General features: G+C 21.8%; 5 protein-coding genes across 5 annotated transcripts; 4 read left to right on the forward strand and 1 right to left on the reverse strand.

Moving 5' to 3' along the window:
* Positions 1-2,854: 2,854 nt before the first annotated feature.
* Positions 2,855-6,481, forward strand: SRAE_1000330500 (Sterol-sensing domain and Patched family-containing protein; the record flags this gene model as incomplete). Its single annotated transcript, XM_024650480.1, has 3 exons — positions 2,855-3,532; positions 3,694-6,201; positions 6,263-6,481. The coding sequence occupies 3 exons, from the start codon at positions 2,855-2,857 to the stop codon at positions 6,479-6,481; spliced, it is 3,405 nt and encodes a 1,134-aa protein (XP_024504253.1).
* A 1,415-nt stretch (positions 6,482-7,896) lies between these two features.
* On the forward strand, positions 7,897-10,627 carry SRAE_1000330600 (Peptidase M14, carboxypeptidase A domain and Proteinase inhibitor, carboxypeptidase propeptide domain and ShKT domain and Proteinase inhibitor, propeptide domain-containing protein; the record flags this gene model as incomplete). Its single annotated transcript, XM_024650481.1, has 8 exons — positions 7,897-8,133; positions 8,196-8,332; positions 8,395-8,629; positions 8,683-9,022; positions 9,081-9,153; positions 9,270-9,583; positions 9,640-9,759; positions 10,470-10,627. 8 exons carry the CDS (start codon positions 7,897-7,899, stop codon positions 10,625-10,627), a joined length of 1,614 nt encoding a protein of 537 aa, XP_024504254.1.
* Positions 10,628-12,018: 1,391 nt separating this feature from the next.
* SRAE_1000330700 (Fatty acid 2-hydroxylase) lies at positions 12,019-12,954 on the forward strand (the record flags this gene model as incomplete). Its single annotated transcript, XM_024650482.1, has 1 exon — positions 12,019-12,954. One exon carries the CDS (start codon positions 12,019-12,021, stop codon positions 12,952-12,954), a length of 936 nt encoding a protein of 311 aa, XP_024504255.1.
* Positions 12,955-14,463: 1,509 nt separating this feature from the next.
* On the forward strand, positions 14,464-14,881 carry SRAE_1000330800 (Hypothetical protein; the record flags this gene model as incomplete). The annotated part of the gene is made up of 2 exons (XM_024650483.1): positions 14,464-14,544; positions 14,624-14,881. The coding sequence occupies 2 exons, from the start codon at positions 14,464-14,466 to the stop codon at positions 14,879-14,881; spliced, it is 339 nt and encodes a 112-aa protein (XP_024504256.1).
* Positions 14,882-15,101: 220 nt separating this feature from the next.
* SRAE_1000330900 (MADF domain-containing protein) lies at positions 15,102-17,538 on the reverse strand (the record flags this gene model as incomplete). The annotated part of the gene is made up of 4 exons (XM_024650484.1): positions 15,102-15,241; positions 15,322-15,849; positions 15,935-16,253; positions 17,527-17,538. The coding sequence occupies 4 exons, from the start codon at positions 17,536-17,538 to the stop codon at positions 15,102-15,104; spliced, it is 999 nt and encodes a 332-aa protein (XP_024504257.1).
* Between the last annotated feature and the right edge of the window lie 5,987 nt (positions 17,539-23,525).

Here is a 23,525-nt window from a genome sequence, read left to right on the forward strand (position 1 = left end):
TTTTTTTTATTATAAAATTCATCAATATAATTTTTATTATTTATTATGGTGTCTTTAAATAGGAAAAAAAAAATTTATTTTTACAAAAATATATTGAAGGTTAACAGTTGATTTTACTTTAAAGGTTAAAAAACAAAAAGATAAAGATAACGTAAAAGAAGATAACTTGTATATTATTATTAGTTAAGTGATGAATAAAAAAGAAAACTTGAATAATAATTTTTGCATATTAAAGTAATTAAAAGAAAACTTTTTTATGATTAAAAGTATAGTTTTTTTTTTTTAATATTTAACTTCTTATTACCCAACTAATTATTATAATTTTTTGTTTAGAACACTATTATCTACTTATATATGCACCCTTTTTACTATTGTTTTTTTAATAATTATATTTAATCAAAATATTTTTGAAGTATGTTATATGTAACATTCTAAACAACTTTTATTTCTTAGCTTTATACTATTTTTAATGCTCGAGGTCATGTATTAAATTAAAAATAACATTTCTTTTTTCTTTATTATATATATATAATATTTATAAAAATTTGTTCTTTTAATATTTAATGAAAAATTTTTTGTCAAATTAAGGTAAAAGCATCAAAGACATGTTTAATTAGCTTTCTTTATTTTTACTAAATATTTACTTTCTTAATTTTCATGATATATATATTATTTATATATCTGGAATGAATGTTATTTGATAAAAAACTTGTTCTCCCTAATTTCATCCTTAATCTTATACAGTTTAATTATTACTTTTCAATTTTACCTCTATATATTATATAATAATATTATTTTTAAAGTTTGATATAATTTTATTTAGATACAAAAATTTGTCCTTCTTTTATTACTGTTTATTATATTATACCTTTTGAAAGAACTTTTATTTGATACTATTAATATTCTCATTATATTGTTTCTATTTTTTTTTATATTTATTTCTAAAGTTATTCTTTTTCTTATTATAATTGATCTTTATTTTATTAGTTATTTATATATATAATGTACTTTTTTTTTAACTAAATTATTCCTATCTAAAAATTATTATATAATCATTATTTTATAAAATATAATTATTTAAATACTATTAAATATTATTATTGAATGTTGTTTTGTTGTTGTTGTAAGGAAGAATATTATGAAATTGAAAAGAATGAAAAATCTTTGTAGATTGTGACAGATCAACGTCCATGATATGGTTGATCAATGAATTTCAAAATGAAATCTATATATATTTATAAATTAAATATAAAACGTAAAAATCTATAAATATTTATATATTTATTGTTAGGTAGATATATCTATCTATCTATATATATATATATTCATGTATATATATATATATATGGAAACAAATTTATATATAAATATATATATATTTATAAAAATGTATTTAAGACAACCTCCAAATATGTTGTATAGATATTACATATTTTCCATTTTCCTATAAAATTGATAGATGAAATGATTTTTACTAATATATTATACATAAGGAAAAAGCGGAAGATAAGTGAAAACGAAAGTAATAGAGAAGGTAAAACTTATGAAGTATAGGTGTTAGTGAAGGATAAAACTTTAACCATATAAATCATGATATTTAAAATTAAAGATGATCCTTTTATACATGTTTTACTTTGATAATTATTACTAAACTTTTATCAAAAGTGTATAAAAAAAATTTTTTTTTTCAATAAAAATATTTATTAAGGAAGTATTTTTTTTTTAAATATTTATAAAAATTTTATTACAAGCATATATAATTTAACATTCTTTATTCTTAATCAACTTTTATTATATTTTATTCCATTTTCCTACTTTTTTTTTTCTTTATAAAATTTATTATTATTTATTTAAAAAAAATGTAATTGAAAATCACGCTTTTTTCATAAAAAAAAATTAACTTTTTTAATTACAAAATTGTCTACTATTTATTTAAAATTTCCAAAAAAAAAAAAGAAGAAAATTTTCAAAAGAGTTATTTTTTTTTTTAAGAAGCAATGGTATATTATTATCAATTTACTCCTACGTTAAAGTATTAATTTATGTCAATTAATATGTGTATATAATATCAAAAATTTTTTTTGACACATCTTGTTTTATTATATATTTCTTCTTAACAATTACAATACCTAAATGATCAACAATTATAAGTGTACAAAAGGGTTAGCAAAAAAAAGTTTTTATCAAATGTTATTTGTAAAGATTTATACAATGTACATATGTATATGAATTGTGGTTTAGTGTAATAATTAACTTATAAAATAATTTGTACTTTATGTTTTATTATTTAATTGTAAAATATAATTTCTAATATCATACATTAACTACAACAAAAACTTTAATACACATATTAATTATTTTTGATAAAATATCTTTCTTTTTTTTTTACCACTTTTACCCCTTTCTTGTATTACGTAAGTATTTATTTTATAATAACCTATCAAGTCTTTCTTTAACATTTTTTTATATGTTAAAATATATTTGAAACTGCTTCTGTATTTGCCTAATTATTCCCTTTCCTAAATACTTTTCATTTTACTATTGTTTCTTGTCACCTTGTTAAAAATGTGTAATTATTTCTTGTTTTTTTTTTTTATTTTACATTAAATTTTTATTGAATTTATCATAGAGTGATTTTTATTTTTCTATATTATTATTTTCACTCCTCAAATCAAATAACAACATATTTTCCTTGACTTTATATTATTTTTCCCAAATGACAATATATTATAATTTTTCTTTTTAAAAACTCGTTTTAATTTATTTCTATAACTAAAACATACATTTTTTAAAATAATATTTTATTGTTTTATAAAATTTTTTTTTTTTATAATAATAATAAAAATTAGTAGGTATGATGGAGGAAAAAAATACCTCTGGTGGTAGAGATTCACCAGATCCTGTTCAATTGGCATCTGAAATCAATGAAGATGGTATGCATACTTTGTGTGTTGGTGTAACTGATCGACCGGCAATCTCACCTAATCATTCTCCAAAAATGGAATTAAAAGAAACTTTAAGTAATGCATCAAGTACCTTTCCATTACCACCATCTCATATTAGTGTTACAGCAAAAAATGCAGCAAATAAATTATCATCAGCTGCTAGTCAAGATCCTAGGAGAAGAGTTACTGGAAGAGCATTTCCAGAAAGAAGGAGAGGTTCACTTTTAGTTGGCCAGAGATCTCTTGATTTGATGGCTGAAAAAGGGAATTTAGAGGGTAATCAACGTTTTGTTAAATTTATCATAAAACAATATAAATCATGGGGGTATTATGTTGCTGAGTATGATTGGCAGATGGTTGTTATATGTATAATAATTTCACTTCTAGGAATGTTAAAAATATTTTTAACACCACAATTAAATGATATTACTGGTTATAGTCCTTATGGTGCTAGGGGTCGCCTTGAATATTCTACATATCAAGAATTTTTTTCACATGATGGTTTATCTGTAGCAGTATATTTATATATTGAAGCTAAAGATAAAGGTACAATGTTACGTCAAAATCTTTTAAAAGAAACTGTTGATGTAAGTTTTTTTTTTATACTAAAAAAAAAAAATAAAACAAAATATTTTTAAATGTAATCTTAGTTAGTTAAACAAAAAAAGAATTTTTTTTTAATAGTTTATTTTAAAAAAAAAATTATATATAAATTTTCACACTAATAATAATCAAATTAAAATTCTAGATTTTGGACATAACATCAGGAAATATAACAATGTACAATTCAGTGTCTAATAAGACATATTCCTTTAACGAGTTTTGTGATTCTTTTTGTAATATCAATGAACCTGTTAGACATTTTTACAATGGTTTCATGATCCAAAGTGAAGCTGCCACTAATGGGGAACCTTTAAATGATCGTATAAAATTATCCTATCCAATTTCTATGCTTTTTGGAAGAAAAGTTTCTTTACAACCATACTTTTTTGGACTTGATTTTGTTAATGAAACTGTTAGTAATCAATCAACTAATGAAAATCTTGAAGAAACTACTATTGCTCCTATTGATGATAATAATGATGATAGTAATAATAATAAAACTTTAAAAGATAATAAAAATAAAGATTTAATTAAAAATAATATTACAACAACAACAATTCAATCAACAACTTCTTTAAAAGTTACAACTAAAAAAGAATCATTATCAAATAAAAATGAAAAAAGAGAAAAAAGACTTACAGAGGATGAATTAAGAAAAGTAACAAATATTAAAAGTTTAAAACTTATTTCATTTCAATTTAGAGCAGCTCATCAAAAAGATTGGATTGATAGTGATGTTAAAGCATATGAAATGGCTATAGTTAAATATTTTAAAGAAACTTATAAATCAGATAATTTAATTGTTCATGTATATTCACAATCATATGTTGAAGAAGAAATGGTTCGTGGTGGTACATCACTTTTACCATATTTAACTATTGGTTTTGTTATTATGTGTGCATGTTCAATTATTTCTGTTATGATAAGAGCATATTATATGCATCAATGTAGTCCAGTAAAAGTTATGTTAGCAATATGTGCTTGTATAATACCATTTATGGCTTGTGCTACAGCATTAGCAATTTTATTTCTTTGTCAAATGAGATTTGCTTCAATATTATGTGTTATACCATTTTTGGCATTATCTATTGGTGTTGATTCAAGTTATTTAATGATTCATGAATGGCAACGTGTTACAAAACATTGTCGTGAGGCTCCAAGTAGAAGAAATAGTACAGTATCTTATAGAATGGCAGAAGTTTTATCAGAAGTTGGTCCAGCTATTATGATATCAGCTTTAACAAATATTTTTGCTGATTTAGTTGGTTGTTTTACAGGATCACCAGAAATTACTTTACTTTGTCTTGGTAATTTAACAACAATGTTTGTTATGTTTATTTATCAGATGACATTTTATACTGGTTTAATGTGCCTTGTTGGAAGGTATGAAATTAAACAAGAACGTGTTGAAAGAGCACAAATAGCTAAAGAAAATAGAAGTCATGGTGTTGTTGGTGGAAGGCATAATACATTAAATCGACAAAATAGTAAATTTTATGAAACAACAAAACATGCTGTTAGTGAATCAATGCAAGCATATGTTAATTTTGTAACTCATAAAGTTGTTGCTGGTCTAACAATATTAATATATTTTATATTTATTGCTCTTGCTATATGGGGAATAACAAAAATACGAATAAATTTATCAACACAAAAATTATTTGCCCTAGATTCACCTTTAATTGTTTTAGATGATTTAAGAGTTAAACATGTTATACCATATTATATGCAGGCAACAATTTTTGTTAATAAACCTGGAAATTTATCACATGTAAATGAAATGAAAAAAGTTAATCAGTTAGTTAGAGATATGGAAGGATTAAATGGAAGTTGGGGTGCTATTGGTACACAATATTTTATGAGAGATTTTATAACATTTGAAAAAAGTTTTGAAGAGGATGGTGAAGATGAATCTGAGTCATCTAATTTTGCTATTGATGGAATATCACAACCATCAACATCAATGAATGATCAAGATTATGCAAAAGTTTATAAATCAGAAGATTTACCAACATTTGTTAGATGGCCAGAATATGATTTTTGGAGTGGTTTTATAAAAATAAGTAATAATTCATTAACAAATAAAACAAATTTGGATAAATTTTTCTTCACAGCATCATTTCATGGTGAGGAAAATTCAATATGGGTTGTAAGAGGTGAAACATTAAGATCATGGAGAAATATTGTTGATAAATATAAAGATATTGATGCTCATGTTTTTCATGAAGATGGAGTATTTTTAGATTTAATAAATAATATGCCAACAGATACTTGGCAATCTGTTGTTGGTACAATGGTTTGTATGAGTTTTGTTTGTTTTGTTTTCTTAAATTCTTTCTTTACTGTTTTCATGTCATCATCATGTGTCTTATCAATTTCTGTTGGTATTCTTGGAATTTTATCATGGTGGGATATTGATCTTGATCCAATTACTATGGCAGCAATGATTATATCTATTGGTTTTAGTGTTGATATACCAGCACATGTTTCATATCATTATTATCAAGCCTGCCTACAGGAAGGTGAAGATTCTACACCTGAAGTTAGATTAGCTAACTGTCTTGGTAGTGTTGCTTTTCCAGCAATTCAAGCTGGTGTCTCAACATCACTTTGTGTTATGAGTTTAATATTTCCAAAACTTTATATGGCTGAGGTAATTTTTATTTTTTTTTAAAAAAAAGTATTATAATTTTAATATTAATTAATTTTTTAAGGTATTTGTAAAAACAATGATAATAACAGTAATATTATGTAATTTACATGGTCTTGTATTTTTACCAGCATTCCTTACAGTTTTTGATAGATTAATAAGTTCATTAAAAAATCGTAAAAAGAAACATCAAATAGGAAATGGTGATAAAGAAACTTCTGAAATGAAATGGCATCCAAAGACAGTGGAGAGTGGTAATAAAGGAAAAATACCAAATAAATAAATTTATTTACTTTTTTTTTAAACATCTTAACAATTAATATTGCCATACATTTTTTTTTTACCCATCTTTAGAAGAAAAAAAAAAGAAAATGAAATAAGATGAGAAAAAAAAAATAAAGGGGTAATTTAATTTTATATTTGTATATATATAAAAAAAATTTATATAATTTTATTATTATATTATTATTTTTCTATCATTGTATATAAAAAGATATAGGTATATATATATATTAAAATATGTATATATATTATACATTAGTGTCATTAAATAAAGATATAGTATTTTTATTATTAATATATATATATACATCATTAAGATTTTATAAATTTTTTTTTGTTCTTAAAAATTAATGTTTTAAATAAATGAATTAAAAAAAAAATTTTTATGTAATAATTGTTTTGTAATGAAATATAGGTGAATGTAATAATTTTCTTTATTAATTGAAGGTAAAAAGAAGAAGAAGGAAATTATTTTTGATAGTGAATTAGAATAAAGTATGGTCAAAACTTGTTCTTGAGAAATAATAAAATATAAGTATTATGAATATTAAAGAATTTGCTAAAAGAAATTTATTGTATTATTTTTATTTAAATTATTAAGTAATTTTACAATGATAACATGTTTCATTTTAAATTCTTCCATAAACTTTTCCCTATTGTTTTTAAAATTTAAAACTATTATAAGTGTTTAATTAATATGTTGGTACAGGTTAATTTAAAAAGGAAAATGTTTGTTGGTAGAAGATATTAAATATTTTAAATATCATTTGCCCTTATTAGGTATATGTAGCTGAAAATCAAGTTTAAAAAGAATATAATTATTAAACTTTTTTTTTAAAATTAATTTTATCATATATTTCTTTATCTTTTGATTTTATCATATATACACTTTCTTATTTTCTTACTTAAATGCATGTTAATTAATTAAAATTAAAAAAGAAATCATTTTATTAGATAATATCTAAAGATATTTGAAGGTAAAAAAATTTTTTTTTTAAGTTAGCCATAAAAATGGACGGTAACTTATAATACATTTTGACGATAATTATAAATTATTTAAATTGTCGTTAATTTTGTATCTTTTTTTTTATATCCATAATTGTAATTGCTCTTAATTAAAATAGATAACTTTTTAAAGTAGACATTATATCTTTTTTAAAATTACTTTCATTCATTTACCAATAAATAAGAAAATAATTTATCAAAGTAAGATAGAAACTTAATAATTAATCAGACTATTTTTATTTTAACAATTAAGATGAAAGAGAAAACTTTTTTACAAGGTTATATTTTGCAAAATATTTATATTTACACAAAATTACTATTTAAAAAAATATTTTATTTAATTTATAAATAACTTCAATTTAAATTTACTATTTAATTATTTTTATCTTTTTTCTTTTTTTTTTAGTAGACATGATAATTTCAAAAAATTATCTTTATTTAATTATTTTTTGTACTATAATATATCTCTCAAGGGGGAATCAGGTATCTACTGAGGAAGATAATATAACTCCTAAATATAATTCTTCATGGATTGAAGATTCTTTAATTACTGGTAAAAAGTATAAAGTTATTAGAGCTATCCCTGAAACTGATGAACAGTTAAATTATCTTTTAATTTTATATCGTGATCATTCTAAAGGAATTAAAGTAAGTCTTTTTTTTTGTTACCAAATTCTTACTTAAAATTTTTTTTTCTTCTCTTATATTAGATGGATTTTTGGAAAAAACCAACGTCTATGTTTTCATCTGTTGACATTATGATTGAAGAAAATGATCATAAAACATTTAAAGATACATTAAATAATGAAGGAATTTCAAATTATGTTATTGTTGATGATGTACAAAGGTAAGTTTTGTTTTTAAAATATTTAATGTTATTATTAATTTATTGTTTAAATTTTTTTAAAGATTAATTGAAGAAAGAGAAACTTTAAGTAAGAGAAATCAAATTTTATTTGAGAGTCATTATCGATATGATGATTCTACAAATGTGACAGCTGATGAAAAGTATAACTTTCATACATACTCTTCATATCCAAAGATGCAAAGATGGATGAAGGCTGTTACTTTAAAATATCCACATATTGCAAAATATATAACTATTGGAAAGACACATGAAGGAAGAAATATTGATGGTATTGAGGTAATATTTACAAAAAAAAATTTTTTTATAATTAATTTTTTGTCATTTTAAAGATTGGTGGTAATGATAGGAGAAAAAGAATTTTTTGGATTGATGGTGGTATTCATGCTCGTGAATGGGCAGCTCCCCATACAGCATTATATTTTATTCATCAACTAACTTCAAGATATGGAAATGATAGAAATATAACAAATTATGTAGATAAAATTACATGGATTATTATACCATCTCTTAATCCTGATGGTTATGAATTTTCACGTTCTTATTTTTCTCCCTCTATTAGATTATGGAGAAAAAATAGAAGTCCACCTAAATGTTTTACAGATGATTGGGGTAGAAAAAGATGTTGTAGAGGTGTAGATTTAAATAGAAACTTTGATTTCCATTTTAAAGGTATATTTTATATATAATTAATTATAATAATAATAATGAAATTTGCTATTATTTTTAGAATCAGGTTCAAGTGATGATCCATGTTCAGAGATATACCAAGGTGAATCACCATTTTCAGAACCAGAATCAGCGTAAGTATTATTTAGTTTAGTGATTAAAATTATGTAAATATAATAAAGTAGTACTTTTAAATTCTTTTCAAAATAATATTTTTTTTTTTTGAAGATTAAGAATTATTTATTTTTAGAGCTGTTAGAGATACTATTTTTTCTCCAAAATATTATGGAAGATTTGATGGTTTTGTTACTTTACATACCTATTCACAAATATGGATTCATCCATATGGCCATAAAAAAGATTCATATCCTGGTGATATAAATGATCTTTATAGTATTGGTATGAAAGCTGCTAAAGCTTTAAAACAACTTTATGGAACTGAATATGTTGTTGGTAGTGGTGCTGATACATTATATCCAGCTTCAGGTGGTTCAGAAGATTGGGCAAAATTAAAAGCAAAAATAAAATTTGTCTATCTTCTTGAATTAAGACCAGATGAACATAGTATGTTTTTTTTAATGTAAAAAAAAAATATAATAACTAATTTCTTTTTTTAATAGATTGGGATGGTTTTATTTTAAAAGAACGTGAATTAATACCAACAGCCACAGAAACATGGGTAGGGATAAAAGTTGTAGCTGATGCGATAATAGAAAGATTTTCAAATCAACCTTTGAGGGGTAAGTAAAGTAGAGAAAAAGAATCATGTATATATTTATCAGAAGATAAATAATACAAAGAGTAGAAATCACTAAATTTTAAACAACAAAAAAAATTAAATGTATATATTATGAAGGAGAAACCCAAAATAAAAAAATAAAATAAAAAAAAACTATAAAAAGAGAGGAATGTTAATGACATATATACTCACAACTACACACTATAACCAAATTTTTATTTAAAAAGTATTAATTTCAAAAAAAAAGCACATTTTGATAAATTTTAATAAACACATTTTATTATTTCTATAACACTTATATAATATTTTTATTGTCATTCCAATTTTTCTATATCATCTTTATATCTAACTATATATTTTCATTATATCTAAAAGTATAACACTATAAAAAGAAGAATATAAAAATCCAACTTTTTAATCAAAATCTCTACTTTATCATTAATATGCACATTATATGTTACCAAATAACCCTAAACATTTTTGTCATTCTCTCTATTATATACATATATATATATATATAAACCTATATGTACTGTGATAATATTAAAAGTGTAATATTTATAAAACTTATTTTATACAAAAATTTTTTTTTTTTCCTTTCACATAATTATATATTTTAAGAATATTCTTTCTTAACTAAAAATTTTTCTTAACAAAATATTTTATTATTTTAATATTTACTTATTTATATTTTTTTTTACCTTTCTCCAGAGAAAGAAATACAATATGAGATTGATAATATTAAACAAGGATCATGTTATGATATTAGATCAACTTGCAAAAAATGGCTCCAACAAAATGGGGATCTTTGTCGGAGGATACCAAAATTTATGAGAACACAATGTAGTTATTCATGTAATTTTTGTTAATAATATTTATTTTCTATATATTTAAATATTACTATTATTATTAATTTTTTTTTTAGAATTGTTTATAAAAACAAGTTATTTAATTTATAAAAATATAAAAAAAATAAGTCATTTCGTGTTACATATTAAAAAATTTAGTTAAAAATAATATCTTATTAAGGTAAATTATTTTTTAAAAAAAAATTAATAGATATATTATTATTATTTTTAATGTTTAACAAAGATAGAGATTACTAATTATAATTATTAAAAACAAAAGATAAATAAAAGTTAAATAAATTTTATGTTTATTTACTAAAGTAATAACTTTGAAAGATCAACATTTATTTATAAATGTAGAAAGAAAGGTACACTTTTTAACCTCAAAACTTTGATACAATTGTACCGGTTCTTATCTTAATCATTATATTCATCATTAACATTAACATTTATCACGTTTACAAAACCCTTTTTATATTTAAATATAATAAAATATATTTCATTCATATATTGTTATAGATATAATTTTTATTATTTTTTTACATACATTTATTCATCCTTTACTCATCCTTTATTTATTAATATAATATTTTTTTTTAATGTTAATAATTATTAATTTATTATATTATATATATATTTTTTTTAACTATTATTTATTTCTCCATATACCTATATATTTTATCTATCTTTTTATTTATTTATAAAATTTTTGTAAATTTATTTTATAAAAGATACACTTTTCTATCGTCAATCTTAAAGGGAATACTTCTAGGAAAGGTGTTTTAGAAGTATGGCATACATCCACTATAAATTTTATTTAATTCTTAAGAATATAATTATATATATTTATTTCTTAATATATATATAATTTTTTATTCTTGTTATATCATTTAATAGCTGTCTTTAAACTATAAAAAATTTTTAAGTTTATAAAATTTTTACATTTATATATATTTCTATAATTTTTAATTTTTTTTTTTTTTACTTTTCAAAATATATTTTAAAATTAATATATCTTAAAAATTAATTTCCTTATTAATTATTCACTTAAATTTTATTTTATTATTAAACGTATCATTTTTATTATATATTTTAACCATTTATAATATTTCTTTTCCCTTATTATATATATATAAATATATATATTTTGCTATATTTGTAAAATAATGTCAATGTATATCATTTCAATTTTTTTTTTCCAACATATATTACATTTGAATATATAATTTTATTTTTCTCGTTATTAAACATTTTTTCAACTTCAAAAAAAGTGATGTATATTTAAATTTTCAGGTTTCTGTGTGTGTATCTTTGTGACTGTTTTCTTTTTTCCCTTATATATACATATATATATATAATTGTGACTATATTAAAATCACAAAGTAGTTTAAAAAAAAAAAAAGTTAAAAAACATGAATGAAAAACCACTATTTTTGTCCTTAAATGGAAGATATTATGATGTAAGACAGTTTGCCTCTAAACATCCGGGAGGAGTTAAAGTTCTTGAAAGGTTAGCTGGTAGTGAGATTGATAGATATATGAGAGGACAAGATAAAATACTAGGTGTTAAACATGAACACTCATCTGCAGCCTATAATATGTTGGAACAATATTCTGTTGATAAAGAACAAGAAAAAGATCCATTACTTGAAAAAGGAAAACCTATACTAGCTAGTATTGGTACACTTGGTGAAGATTATATTAGATGGATACATCAACCATATGATGGAACATTAAGATTATTTGAGAGTGATTTTTTGGAACGTTTAACTAGAACACCATGGTATATTGTTCCATTAGTATGGATGCCAGTTGTCTTATTTTTTGGAATACAGGGAATCTATCTAATGACTACAAAATATGGAACAAGTCTCGGATTGATATATTCATTTACTTTATTTATTCTAGGAGCTTTAGCATGGACACTTCTTGAATATCTTCTTCATAGATATGTTTTTCATTGGGAACCAAATCTTAAAAGTCCAAATCAAATACTTTTTCATTTTTTGGCTCATGGTCTTCATCATAAGACACCTTTTGATGGAGATAGATTAGTTTTTCCCCCAACTCCAGCTCTTTTTATAGTTGGCTTTTTTTATTTTTTATATACAAGTATCCTTCCATGGGATATATGTTGTTGTTTTGCTGCAGCTAAACTTTGTGCTTATATAGGTTATGATGTCACACATTATTGGCTTCACCATGCTCAATTTAAACCAAATACATTGGCACATTACAGAAAAGTTTACCATCATAATCATCATTTTAAAAATTTTGATGTAGGTTTTGGTATAACAACAAATTTATGGGACTACGTTTTTGATACACTTGGGTCTGGACCTTTGTAAAAAAAAAATTAAAATACTCCAAACAAAAGTCAATTGCCATTGCATTTTATAATAAATATTTATATAAAAAAAAGTTATATATTTTTGTTGTAAATTTTTTTATTTATTTCAAAGTTATACTACACATTTTTAAATTAATAAAAAAAATTTTTAATTTATCTTTTTTCTTTTCTTAATTTAAGTGCATTTGTTTAATAAAATAACGTTATATTACTACAAACCAAAAATTAATTTAAAAAATATGAAAAGGAAATGTTAATAATAAGTTAATTTAAAAAAAAAAAAATATGTTAAGTACAAAATATTGTCTTTTTTGTTTCTCTTTCAATATATTGTTTAATGGTAAAAAAAAAAATTTATCGAAAGAAAAAATTAAATAGTTCTTATCTTATCATCCCATATAAATTAATATACAGCATATGTAAAGTGATGTTACGTAAGAGATAAAGTTAAGAAGAATACAACAAGTAAATATTATATTTATGTAGGTATTAATAAAATAGAAAAGGTCAAAAAAATAGAAAATGAATTATGTGAGGAAAAAAAAGAATATTAATTAATATAAGAAAACACAAAAGATAATATGTATAGATGAGGATTTGATAAATTTTTTTAAAGTTGTTTATCAAAAGTAGGGTACCATTAAAAAGCTATTAATCGTTGAGGTATAAAAAAATATTATATATTTTATGTGCCTTGTTGATGTCTATCATATCATATAAAGAAGAATGCTAAAAAAAAACATTACCATTTTCCTATGGGAAAAGATTACAAAATGTTTAAGAGTGAAAAATATAGAATGTATATTTTTTTTAAGGATTCACATTTTTCTTTTATAAAAATTAGTATTCTGTGATAATTTAATGAGAGAATAGATAAATGAAAATTGATAATTATAAACAAAAAAAAAAAAATAGATAATAAAAAATTTATCAAGTTTGTTTATGTTTCCTCAAACGACTGTTTGATCTGATTTATATAAAACATTGGAAGATTGTGTACAGTTTTTATTAAAAATATTACTCCATTTTTTTTGTTAATTTTGGATTTAAATTAATTTTTATATCGATAATTTATCACTCCTTTTCTTAATATTCTAAAAAAAATGTATCTTAAATACTATCTTAACGAAGAAGGCCATCGCGTTTATACTTTAAAGGTATGTTATGTAGAAATTGAATTCTAACACATTTTTATTTGTAGAAACATTCTCCAGAAGGAAAATTGACATTATCTGCTCATCCAGCTAAATTCTCACCAGAAGATAAATTTTCAAAGTACAGAATTTTAACAAAAAAACGTTTTGGATTACTTCCTTGCAAAGCCCTCAAGGCAAGCAGTTAAAAGAGTAAAAAAGAAAAAAAATTTATTCTTTACTCTATACTGAATGTTAAAAAAAACATTTTTTTGTTATTCTTGTTGTTCTATTGTTGTATTTTTTTTATAAACCTTTTGTTTTGCTAAACCAATATATCATTAATTTGGCCCCTTCCTTTTTTTTGGACAAAAATGATTTTATGGGAATGGAGAAGATTGTATAGGCAAAAGATACGCCAATTGGTTCCAAAGAATCGTTATAACTATAAAGATGTAGGTGTTATACTTTTTTTTTTACTAATATTAACTTTTGATGCTATAATATATTTATAAATTATTATTTTTTTTTTAGTTAGGACATAAAAAATTAGCTATTAGTTTTGTTCTATTTTTTGTTGGATGGAAGATACTTGGATTAGTTATACATGATAAAATTGTATATAGATGGGATGAAAATCTTGGAGATTTTAGATATTTTGAAGTTAAAGAAGTTAAGGAGATTCTTAAAAAAAATCAAAAGGAAGCTTCTAAAAAAGAAGATTTAAAATCTAAAACTGGTAAAGATGAAATTACTCTTCCCAAGGCTTTCATACTTGATACAGATGACTGAATAAAATAGCTAAACAACTCTCTTTCCATCAATCCATCTAGAAATTTATTTAATTTGTTTATATCCATAGAAAGTAAATCTATCTTTTGTCTCTACAAACATCTTTGAAATTAGCATAAAATTTTTTTTTGTTTATTTTCATTTTAAAAATGATACAAATGTACAATAAAATATTTTTGTTATTAAGAAAAAAAAAATCTTGTTATAATATATATTATATTTACACAACTTCATGGTCTTGATTATTTAAAGCCTGCAACTCATACTCAAACACAACATCCCATACTTTCTTTAGACATGTTATATAATTTTTTCTATCTCCTCTTTTCACACTTTGAAGTCTTGTTTCTAACGCAGCAACTAAAAAAGAGAGTGTATAAATATATATGTATATAATGTGAAACATCATTAAAAAAAATAGTATTAAAGTGCAAACGTACTGTACTTAGCAATATCGTCAATGTTTAGTTCGTCATAATCCACGGAAAAATGCCTATACGTTTCCTCATCTGCTCTCTCATCCGAAGCTGTATTGCCATCCGATTCACTGTCAACTTTTATTCTTTTTAACTCAATGATGGAGTCATTTTCTTTGTCAGTTGTTGCTGTTGTCGTTGCCGACGTCGTTGTTGTAGTTGTTGTAGGTCTTGGTTGTATTTCGACTTCTGGATGAAATGTTGACCATTGATTTTGTAGTGCTTCAAATCCTTTAATATACTGTTGAAATATGGTGTTTGGTTGTTGTTCTGGTGTCTCAGCATCTTTGCTTCTTTCTCTTTTAATAGCTTTTGCATCTCTTCTTGAGTTTCGTGCTTTGATAAGTTCTGTTCCACGAACTGGTTTTAGGAAATTCATATGGTCATAATATGTCCAACTAGGCTCAGCATTTGAATCTTTATGGATCATCCGCTTATCCACAACACGCCAATAGTCTAATAAATTTTTCCACACTGTCTTAACCATATCAGCTTAAAAAAAATTATTTATATATATATAGAAGAAAAATAAATGGATGATAAAAATAGTATATTATAATAAATATATAAAACATACGATCATGAAGTATAGGAGTTTCAGGATAATCATTTTTCAATTGATTTGCTAACTTATTCCATGCAGCTCTTTTAGAGGGAGTTGATCGATATTCAGGGTTATTGTAATTCCATATACATGGAGATTGTCTTACCAAATCAACAATTGTTAATTTCATTTCTTTGGTTATTCCTTTTAAAGGATCTTCAGATGTTGATGGAGATGGTTCAACATGTTGTAATAGAGATGGTGAACCATTTTGAATAAATGACAATGCTGATCCCAATGATTCCAAGGAATCATGATGAGTCATTATAGAAGGAAATAATTGAAACAGTTTCTAAAATTAAAAATAAAAAAAAAAAAAATAGAAAGATTTTGATAAAAAAGGAAAAATAAAAATGAATAAATATATATATATATATATATGTGGAGAGAAAGACAAAATATTTATATAAAAACATCTAAAAAAAAATAGCTGGTGTTGTGCCAAAGGGTCGTGTGATGTTATGTTGTTTTTGTCAAAGTCTCGCTACTCATTACACAACAACTATTATGGTAAGAGAAAAGTTAGTTAATGAATAAAATTAAAACTTGTAAAAAAATATGTTTTGGAATGTGTAATAAACTAAATAGGGAGAAGAGAGGAAAAAAATATTTGTAGTGGTGTTTGAAAAAGAAGAAAAAAAAAAAATGGCATCATTAGATGGCGCTTGCGACAACAAAAACGGGACGACGTGATAAGAAAGGTATATTCATCTCTATCTGGGTAGACAACGGCAGTTTTCAGTATCAGCTGTTTTTGCTTCTTTAGACCGCCTCTTTTATGGCACAACGTTTAACTATAGCTAAATATATTTTTGAGAAAAGAGTAAAAAAAAAAAACAAGGGCACTGTTCAGAAGCGTGTAGTTGATAAAAACAAATTTCAATTTTTGGCCTATGAACATAAACATTTTATCATGTTTTTCATTGTTTTTTAATCCCTACTTTAAGAGATTGAAAAGGGGCTAAAAGGAGGAGAAAGGGGTAGGAAAAAAAAAAGAGATAGAAAAAAAAAACAAATGAACAGTAAAAAAAAAATATTAAATGTATTCATAAAATTCTGCCTACTTAATAATAAAATAACAAGAGTGAAACTATTAATTCACTTTACATAAACAAAAAGGGAGAAAAAATTAAATGAGGGAGGCGATTAAGAATTAAAAAAAAATAGAATAAGGAAGCATGATATTTATAAATATTATATATATATCGAAAATTACACAAAAGGAAGTAGCAATAAAAAGCGCCTACAATAATCAAGGCAATCCCGCTTATCTCAAATACCATTATGTATAAGAAAACTGCCGTTAATAATAAAAAAAAAAAAAAAAGAAATAAAAGTGTATAAAAATACACATATATAGATATATTTATATCTACTCTATCTTTTTTTTTTTACGAAACATAAACAATTCCTCTCTCCATAACATTATATATAAATAGAGAGTGTGTTTTGACAAAAAAAAAAGTACCTCAGATGATAGGAAAAAAAAAGAGTATCTATTCAAAAAAAAAAGAGTATTTTTCTAATGGGAAAACAAATTCAATTTATATATATATATGATTTACCTGCCTATACATTACTATCTATCACCATAAGATTCATTTCCAATAAAATAATCTGAAAAAGAGAGAACTCTAGATAGGATATTTTTCTTTTTTGTCGAATAGTATTACTCGCGAGTGTACTTTCAATCATTTTATGAAAATAAATTTGTGTATCACAATATAAAAAAACGTTGGATTATAATAAAAAGAATGCTTTTTTTTATCTCCAACATTTGACTTGACATCTTTTTTTTTTTTATTCATACTCTCCTTGTGAATGGTGTTGTTGACAATGAAAAAGTTAGTAGTATCGTTACAACGCCGCTAGACGCTAAAAAATAACTGGAAAATGTGTATGTACAATGGGTGTAAATGGAAAGGAGAACCTATCTCCATATAGCTATCACCATCACGTGAAGGAGGGTCAGGAATCAAAAGGGTAAGAGAGAGTTATTAATTGTTGTTGATTAAAGAATAATCAGCAAAAAAAATTAAATGATCTATGGAATATTGTCTACTGATTTTTGAGGTTTAAACTGATTATACCAGAAGGCGAAAAAAAATATATGTCATTTTTTTTATCATTAATATACTTCTTTGATGCTTTTGGTTAAACTTTTAATGTATTAATATCAAAAAATATCTCGTGTCAAATGTATTTTTTTATTATTTTTTTTTTGTTTGATTATATAATATATGGGTTTTGAAAGGCATACATATATATATATATAATATATTATATATACTTTGTCAATAGAAAAGATGATAAAAATTTCAAATCTATCAAAAATTATTTAAATATATTATCTCAAAAAAACTTATGATGACGTTTTTGTTTTTTTAATATTTATTTAAAAAAAATATATATATTTTAAAATAAAGGTGACCTTTATTTATGATCTCTTCTTTTTTTTTTATTGTTTATCAAAAAAAAAAAGAAGATGAGTATATTAAAATAAAAAAAAGGTTTATTAACAGTCTATAACGTGATAATAAATCTTGTGAAACATACCATACAGACACACACCTTTAAATATAATGATAAATTTTGATTTTAGGAAAAAAAGTTTAGATATAAAGTTATAAAAGAAAAAAAATACCAATTTTGTAATAGTTAAATCTCAAAAAAAAAAAAAAAAAAACATGCGATATGATATTTTATATTTGTATATATATATTTTGAAATTAAAAAAATCAATTGTCGCTGGGAGAGAGATTTCCTCTCCCTACGATTTGTTGTCCTTTTTCTTCTGATGTCATGTTAAGGCGCGCGCTCTCTCCTTTCTCCAGACACGCCATCAACATCAGAAGCGAGAATTATCTTTATATTCTTCTTCTTTTTTTTTTTTAATTTTTTTTTATTTTTCAAAATAGAAGAACAGAAAAATTGTTGTTGAGTGGAGACAACAAAATAAAATAGAAGTTTCATATCCACTTTGTATATATATGATTGCATTACATAAAGATAATTTTGTAGTGATTTTGTTCTCCTTTTCCATGTAGACAAAGAGAGTGTGATAAAAAAAATTTTTTTTTGTTATTTTCTTTATTGAAGGGATTTTTTTACCATTTTTTTTTCTAACTAATAAAAAAATAAATAACGCTACAGGGATGGGTTTTTTTTTTAATAATTATTTTTTTAATTACTATTTTTTATGTACTTAAAATGATATCGTAATAATAATATATATATATATTTTTTTTATTATAATAAGAGAAAAAAAATATTATGTTTATTGTTTTTTTTTTGTTATGATAAAAATGATTATATAAGTTTTTTTTTCCTTTAACTGAAATATGTTATACCATATAAAGTTAATAAAAAGGATATAATAATTGTGTTAAAATATAGATATTTTGTTTATGTTTATGCCACTTTTTTTTTCAGGAATGTTTTTATTTCCTCAATAAACTTACTTTCATTAAACTGTTATCATCTTTTTTTTGAAGATAAAAAAAAATAAAAAAAGATATTTAATGCGTATCATTTCGTCAATCTCATTTTCAAGTTTAGCTTTTTTTTTTAATAAAAAAAATATTTATAGAGAATAGAATTTTTTTTTTTTGGTGATAAATAGTATATATTTGGATATCATGAAAAAGTTTAATAGTATTGATGTAAAGTATAAAAATAATGAAATTAGAAAAAAATAAAGCTATTTTAGGGAAAAGGAAGAATAAAGTTTCATTATTCATTAAGATGAGAAAGATATTTTATAAAAGGGCATATAATTTAAATACAAAGGATAAATAAAAAAATTCTTCTCCAATTATTCTTTTATATTATATATATTTTTTTTTATTGTTATTTTTTAGTAAAGAATAATAAGTGATAGTATGACGTTTTAAAAAGAAGATTTGCCTTGGTGATATCATATAAAATATGTATCATGGGGTTTCAATTATTCATGACAATAGATATAAAGAATATTATATAATATAATTACGTCATCTAATTAAGAGAACTTTAATCATTTAATTATTTGTGATGGTTGTTGAAGATAAATCAAATTATGAGTTAATCAAAATAATATTAAAGTATTGTTGAGATAAATGATTGAAAATTAATTCTTCTTTTTTGTTTAATTTTATTTAAAATTTTATGGTAAAAGTAATTGATAATTAGATATATATTATTGTTTCTTTATTATTACAATTAATGATAATGTAAAAGAAATTTAAATTACCTTTTCTCATTTTATAAAAATTTGAGACATCTGTCTCATAATATATATATATTTATATTTATATATTTATCAATAACTTTGAGTAAAATATTGTTTACAAAAATCCTTTTATTTAATATAACCTACCTCCTTGTTTGTTTATCTATTATTACATTCATATATATATCATGTTTCAATAATAATAATAATAATAGCAATTATAATTACCCAATTGCTAGTGATTACTTTCACAAAATCCATTTATACTATTTTCTACATTTTATATCTTATCACTGTATAGATAATCAACATTAAATATTCATTGAATTGACCTTATGATTAAGTAATATAAATTAATAATTATTATTCTATTTACAAGTAACTTGAAAATTATATTTGTATCATTTGTGGAATATATACACCTTAACAATACTTTTATAATTCCAAAATATTTTTATTAATAGATATACCATAAATAATAAAAATGGGTACTTATATTTTACTGATAAATAAAAGTCAATATAATCATATTCACATATTTTTAAAATACATTATAATATGTTTATCTTTTTACAAGGAAATTTAAACCGTTATTATTATTTTTATCACTTTAAATGTTAATAAATTTTTGTAATATTTTAATTTGACCATCATATAGTTATAATAATAATAATATAATAGATATGTATTGATATCATTTCTTTTAAATAACTTGTTAAAGATTCTTTAAAAATTTAATATTAGACATGTGTTTGTACAAAAAGTTAAAACAAGTCAATATTTTTGATAATAGGTAGGTCATTATAATTAAAGTAGTTAAAATATTATTTATATATTAGTAAGAGAAAGATATTTATATTATATATATATATATACTTTCTAAACTATTTGTTAAGCTAAAAAATATTCTATTATCAATCTCGTTTTTATAATTCTTGGTCACATACATGTATATATATATATTTATATAAATATTATCTAAGTTATACTAATATATATTAAAATCTCCTCCAGAATACCCTGGTCAATTGGGGTGATGGATTAGGTTAATTTAAAAATATATTAAGAAGCCTAATATTTTATATTTTTATTACTTTTTTTTATATAAAAATATTTTATTATTAAATTTGTATTTATCATTATAAAAATATCCAAAGGTAATTTTTATTTATTTAACAAATTAAAAAAAAATATATATTTTTAAACATTTTTATATAAATTTTAGTATCTATTAACACATTGAAATCATTAAATTATAATATATGTATTCTTTTCTTAAATATAACATTTGCAATCTTTATCAAAAATGTTTGATGTATGATAAAAATTTGTGATTATATATATAAATTATATATCTATTTCTTGTTCAATTATTTTATCACTCTCAAAGGAGGGAATACTGGAAATATTTTTACTTGTTAAAGATTTTTTATTTATTTTTTTTTTTTTGATTTCATATAAAAATAGGCTAAGTTAAATTGAATTGTTAAAATAGTTGGCGTTCTAATAAATATATATATATATTATATATATTTATATCACAGCAATTTAAAATCATACATTTTTATTATGATTATAGGAATAATAATAAATGTTGTATTATTAAATTCTCCTAATAGAAGAGTTACCAGTAATCTTTTTAAAAACTTTTTTATCGTCCTTTTTTTTTATTATCATTGCTTAATATTCTTTCTATCTCTCTCTTTTTCATCTTTTTTTTTTATCGTATATGAAAAACTTTTCAAATCTTATCTTTTTACTTTTTTAATTTCCTACATTTCCTAAAACTATTCTCCCTAGTTATTTAGTTTCCTACAATTCATTGAATATCTATCAAGCAAAGTTAAAAAAAAAACTTTTAAAGTTAACAAATTAGTTTTAGTTTCTTTAAAATAAAAATTAGATTCAAAAAATGGAGATGTGAATAGAAGAAAAATTTTTATGTTCTTAATATTTTATCATTATCAATATGTAAAGTGGGCATACTTTTTACCCAATTACTTATTCTTATCCTTATTCATTTCGTTTTTTTTTTTTTTTGATAAACTTTTTATATTTCATACATCTTCAGATTATGGTTTATTATAATACTTTATATGTCCTCTAATATCAAAAAAAGATTTATAAGTTTATTATTTTTACTTAAAGTTTAATATAAAAAAAATTGTTATGATAAAAGTTTTGTCACATCTTATTCTTTTTTTTATCAATTTAAAGTACGCTTTATATGAAGCATAAAAATGTACAAATATATTTACTCATTATTTGTAATACGTCTAAATAAAAATTATGGCAAATAAATAAAAAAAAATAACATTTTTAGAGAGGGAAAAAATAGGAATACTATTTTAATTTTTATGTAGAAGAATATACTAGTTATGATTAAAAAAAAGGGGTTTTTTTTAGGAAAAAAAGAAATAACAACTTTTGAACACCTCTTTTTTTATGTTTTCTTTTTATAATTTCATACCATGAAAATTTATATATATATTTTTGTTGTTATAAAAGTGTTTATTTATATGTACATTTATCACATGAAACAGTTTATCATGATTCTGAAAAAAAATGAAAAAAATACTTTTTTTAACAAAAATTATTGTTCGTAAATGTGAAGTATGTCTTTTTTTTTTCTTAAAAATACTTAAAAAAAAGATGAAACTATTTTTGATAACATTTATTATATTTAAAAAGTAATATTTTTTTGTGATTCTGTTATATAATATCAACAAATAGTGAAAAGGTATTTTTTTCTAATGATTTTAAATAAAAACTATTAAATTATATAAAAAAAAAGTACAGTGATTTTTGTATAATTATATGATTAAAGTTAATTGTACCTAATTAAATTAGATTTTTTTTTTATATGAAACATACAAAATTTTTAGTAATCTAAAATAGAATTATGTTATCAGGAGAAGGAAAAAAAAAAAAAATTTAGAGAGAGGGAGAATAAAAATATCATTAAATATTTTTACACACCAGGAATGATTATATAAAATGACATTTTACGCTTTGGTAGTTTTTATCAAAAATTACATTAAATATATAACTATTTGACATTAAAATATATTATTTTTAAATATTAAGTGATGGAGATTAAGTTAAAGAGGAATTGAAGAGAAAGAGGAATTTAGATATTTATTATATTGAAAAATATAAATTTGTTGTATTTTTGTGTAAAAATATTATTAATAATAAAAAAAAATAAAATATTATTTTGATTTATGATTTCTTGTAAAAGTATTATTGTATAAAAATGATTTATAATAATATATAAAATATTGTGTATGATAATTTAAAGATTTGTTAGTAAAGTTAGTTAGTTAGTTAGTTATATATATATATATTAAATAT

This window comes from Strongyloides ratti (genome assembly GCF_001040885.1).
Source record: "Strongyloides ratti genome assembly S_ratti_ED321, chromosome : 1".
Classification (NCBI taxonomy): domain Eukaryota; kingdom Metazoa; phylum Nematoda; class Chromadorea; order Rhabditida; family Strongyloididae; genus Strongyloides; species Strongyloides ratti.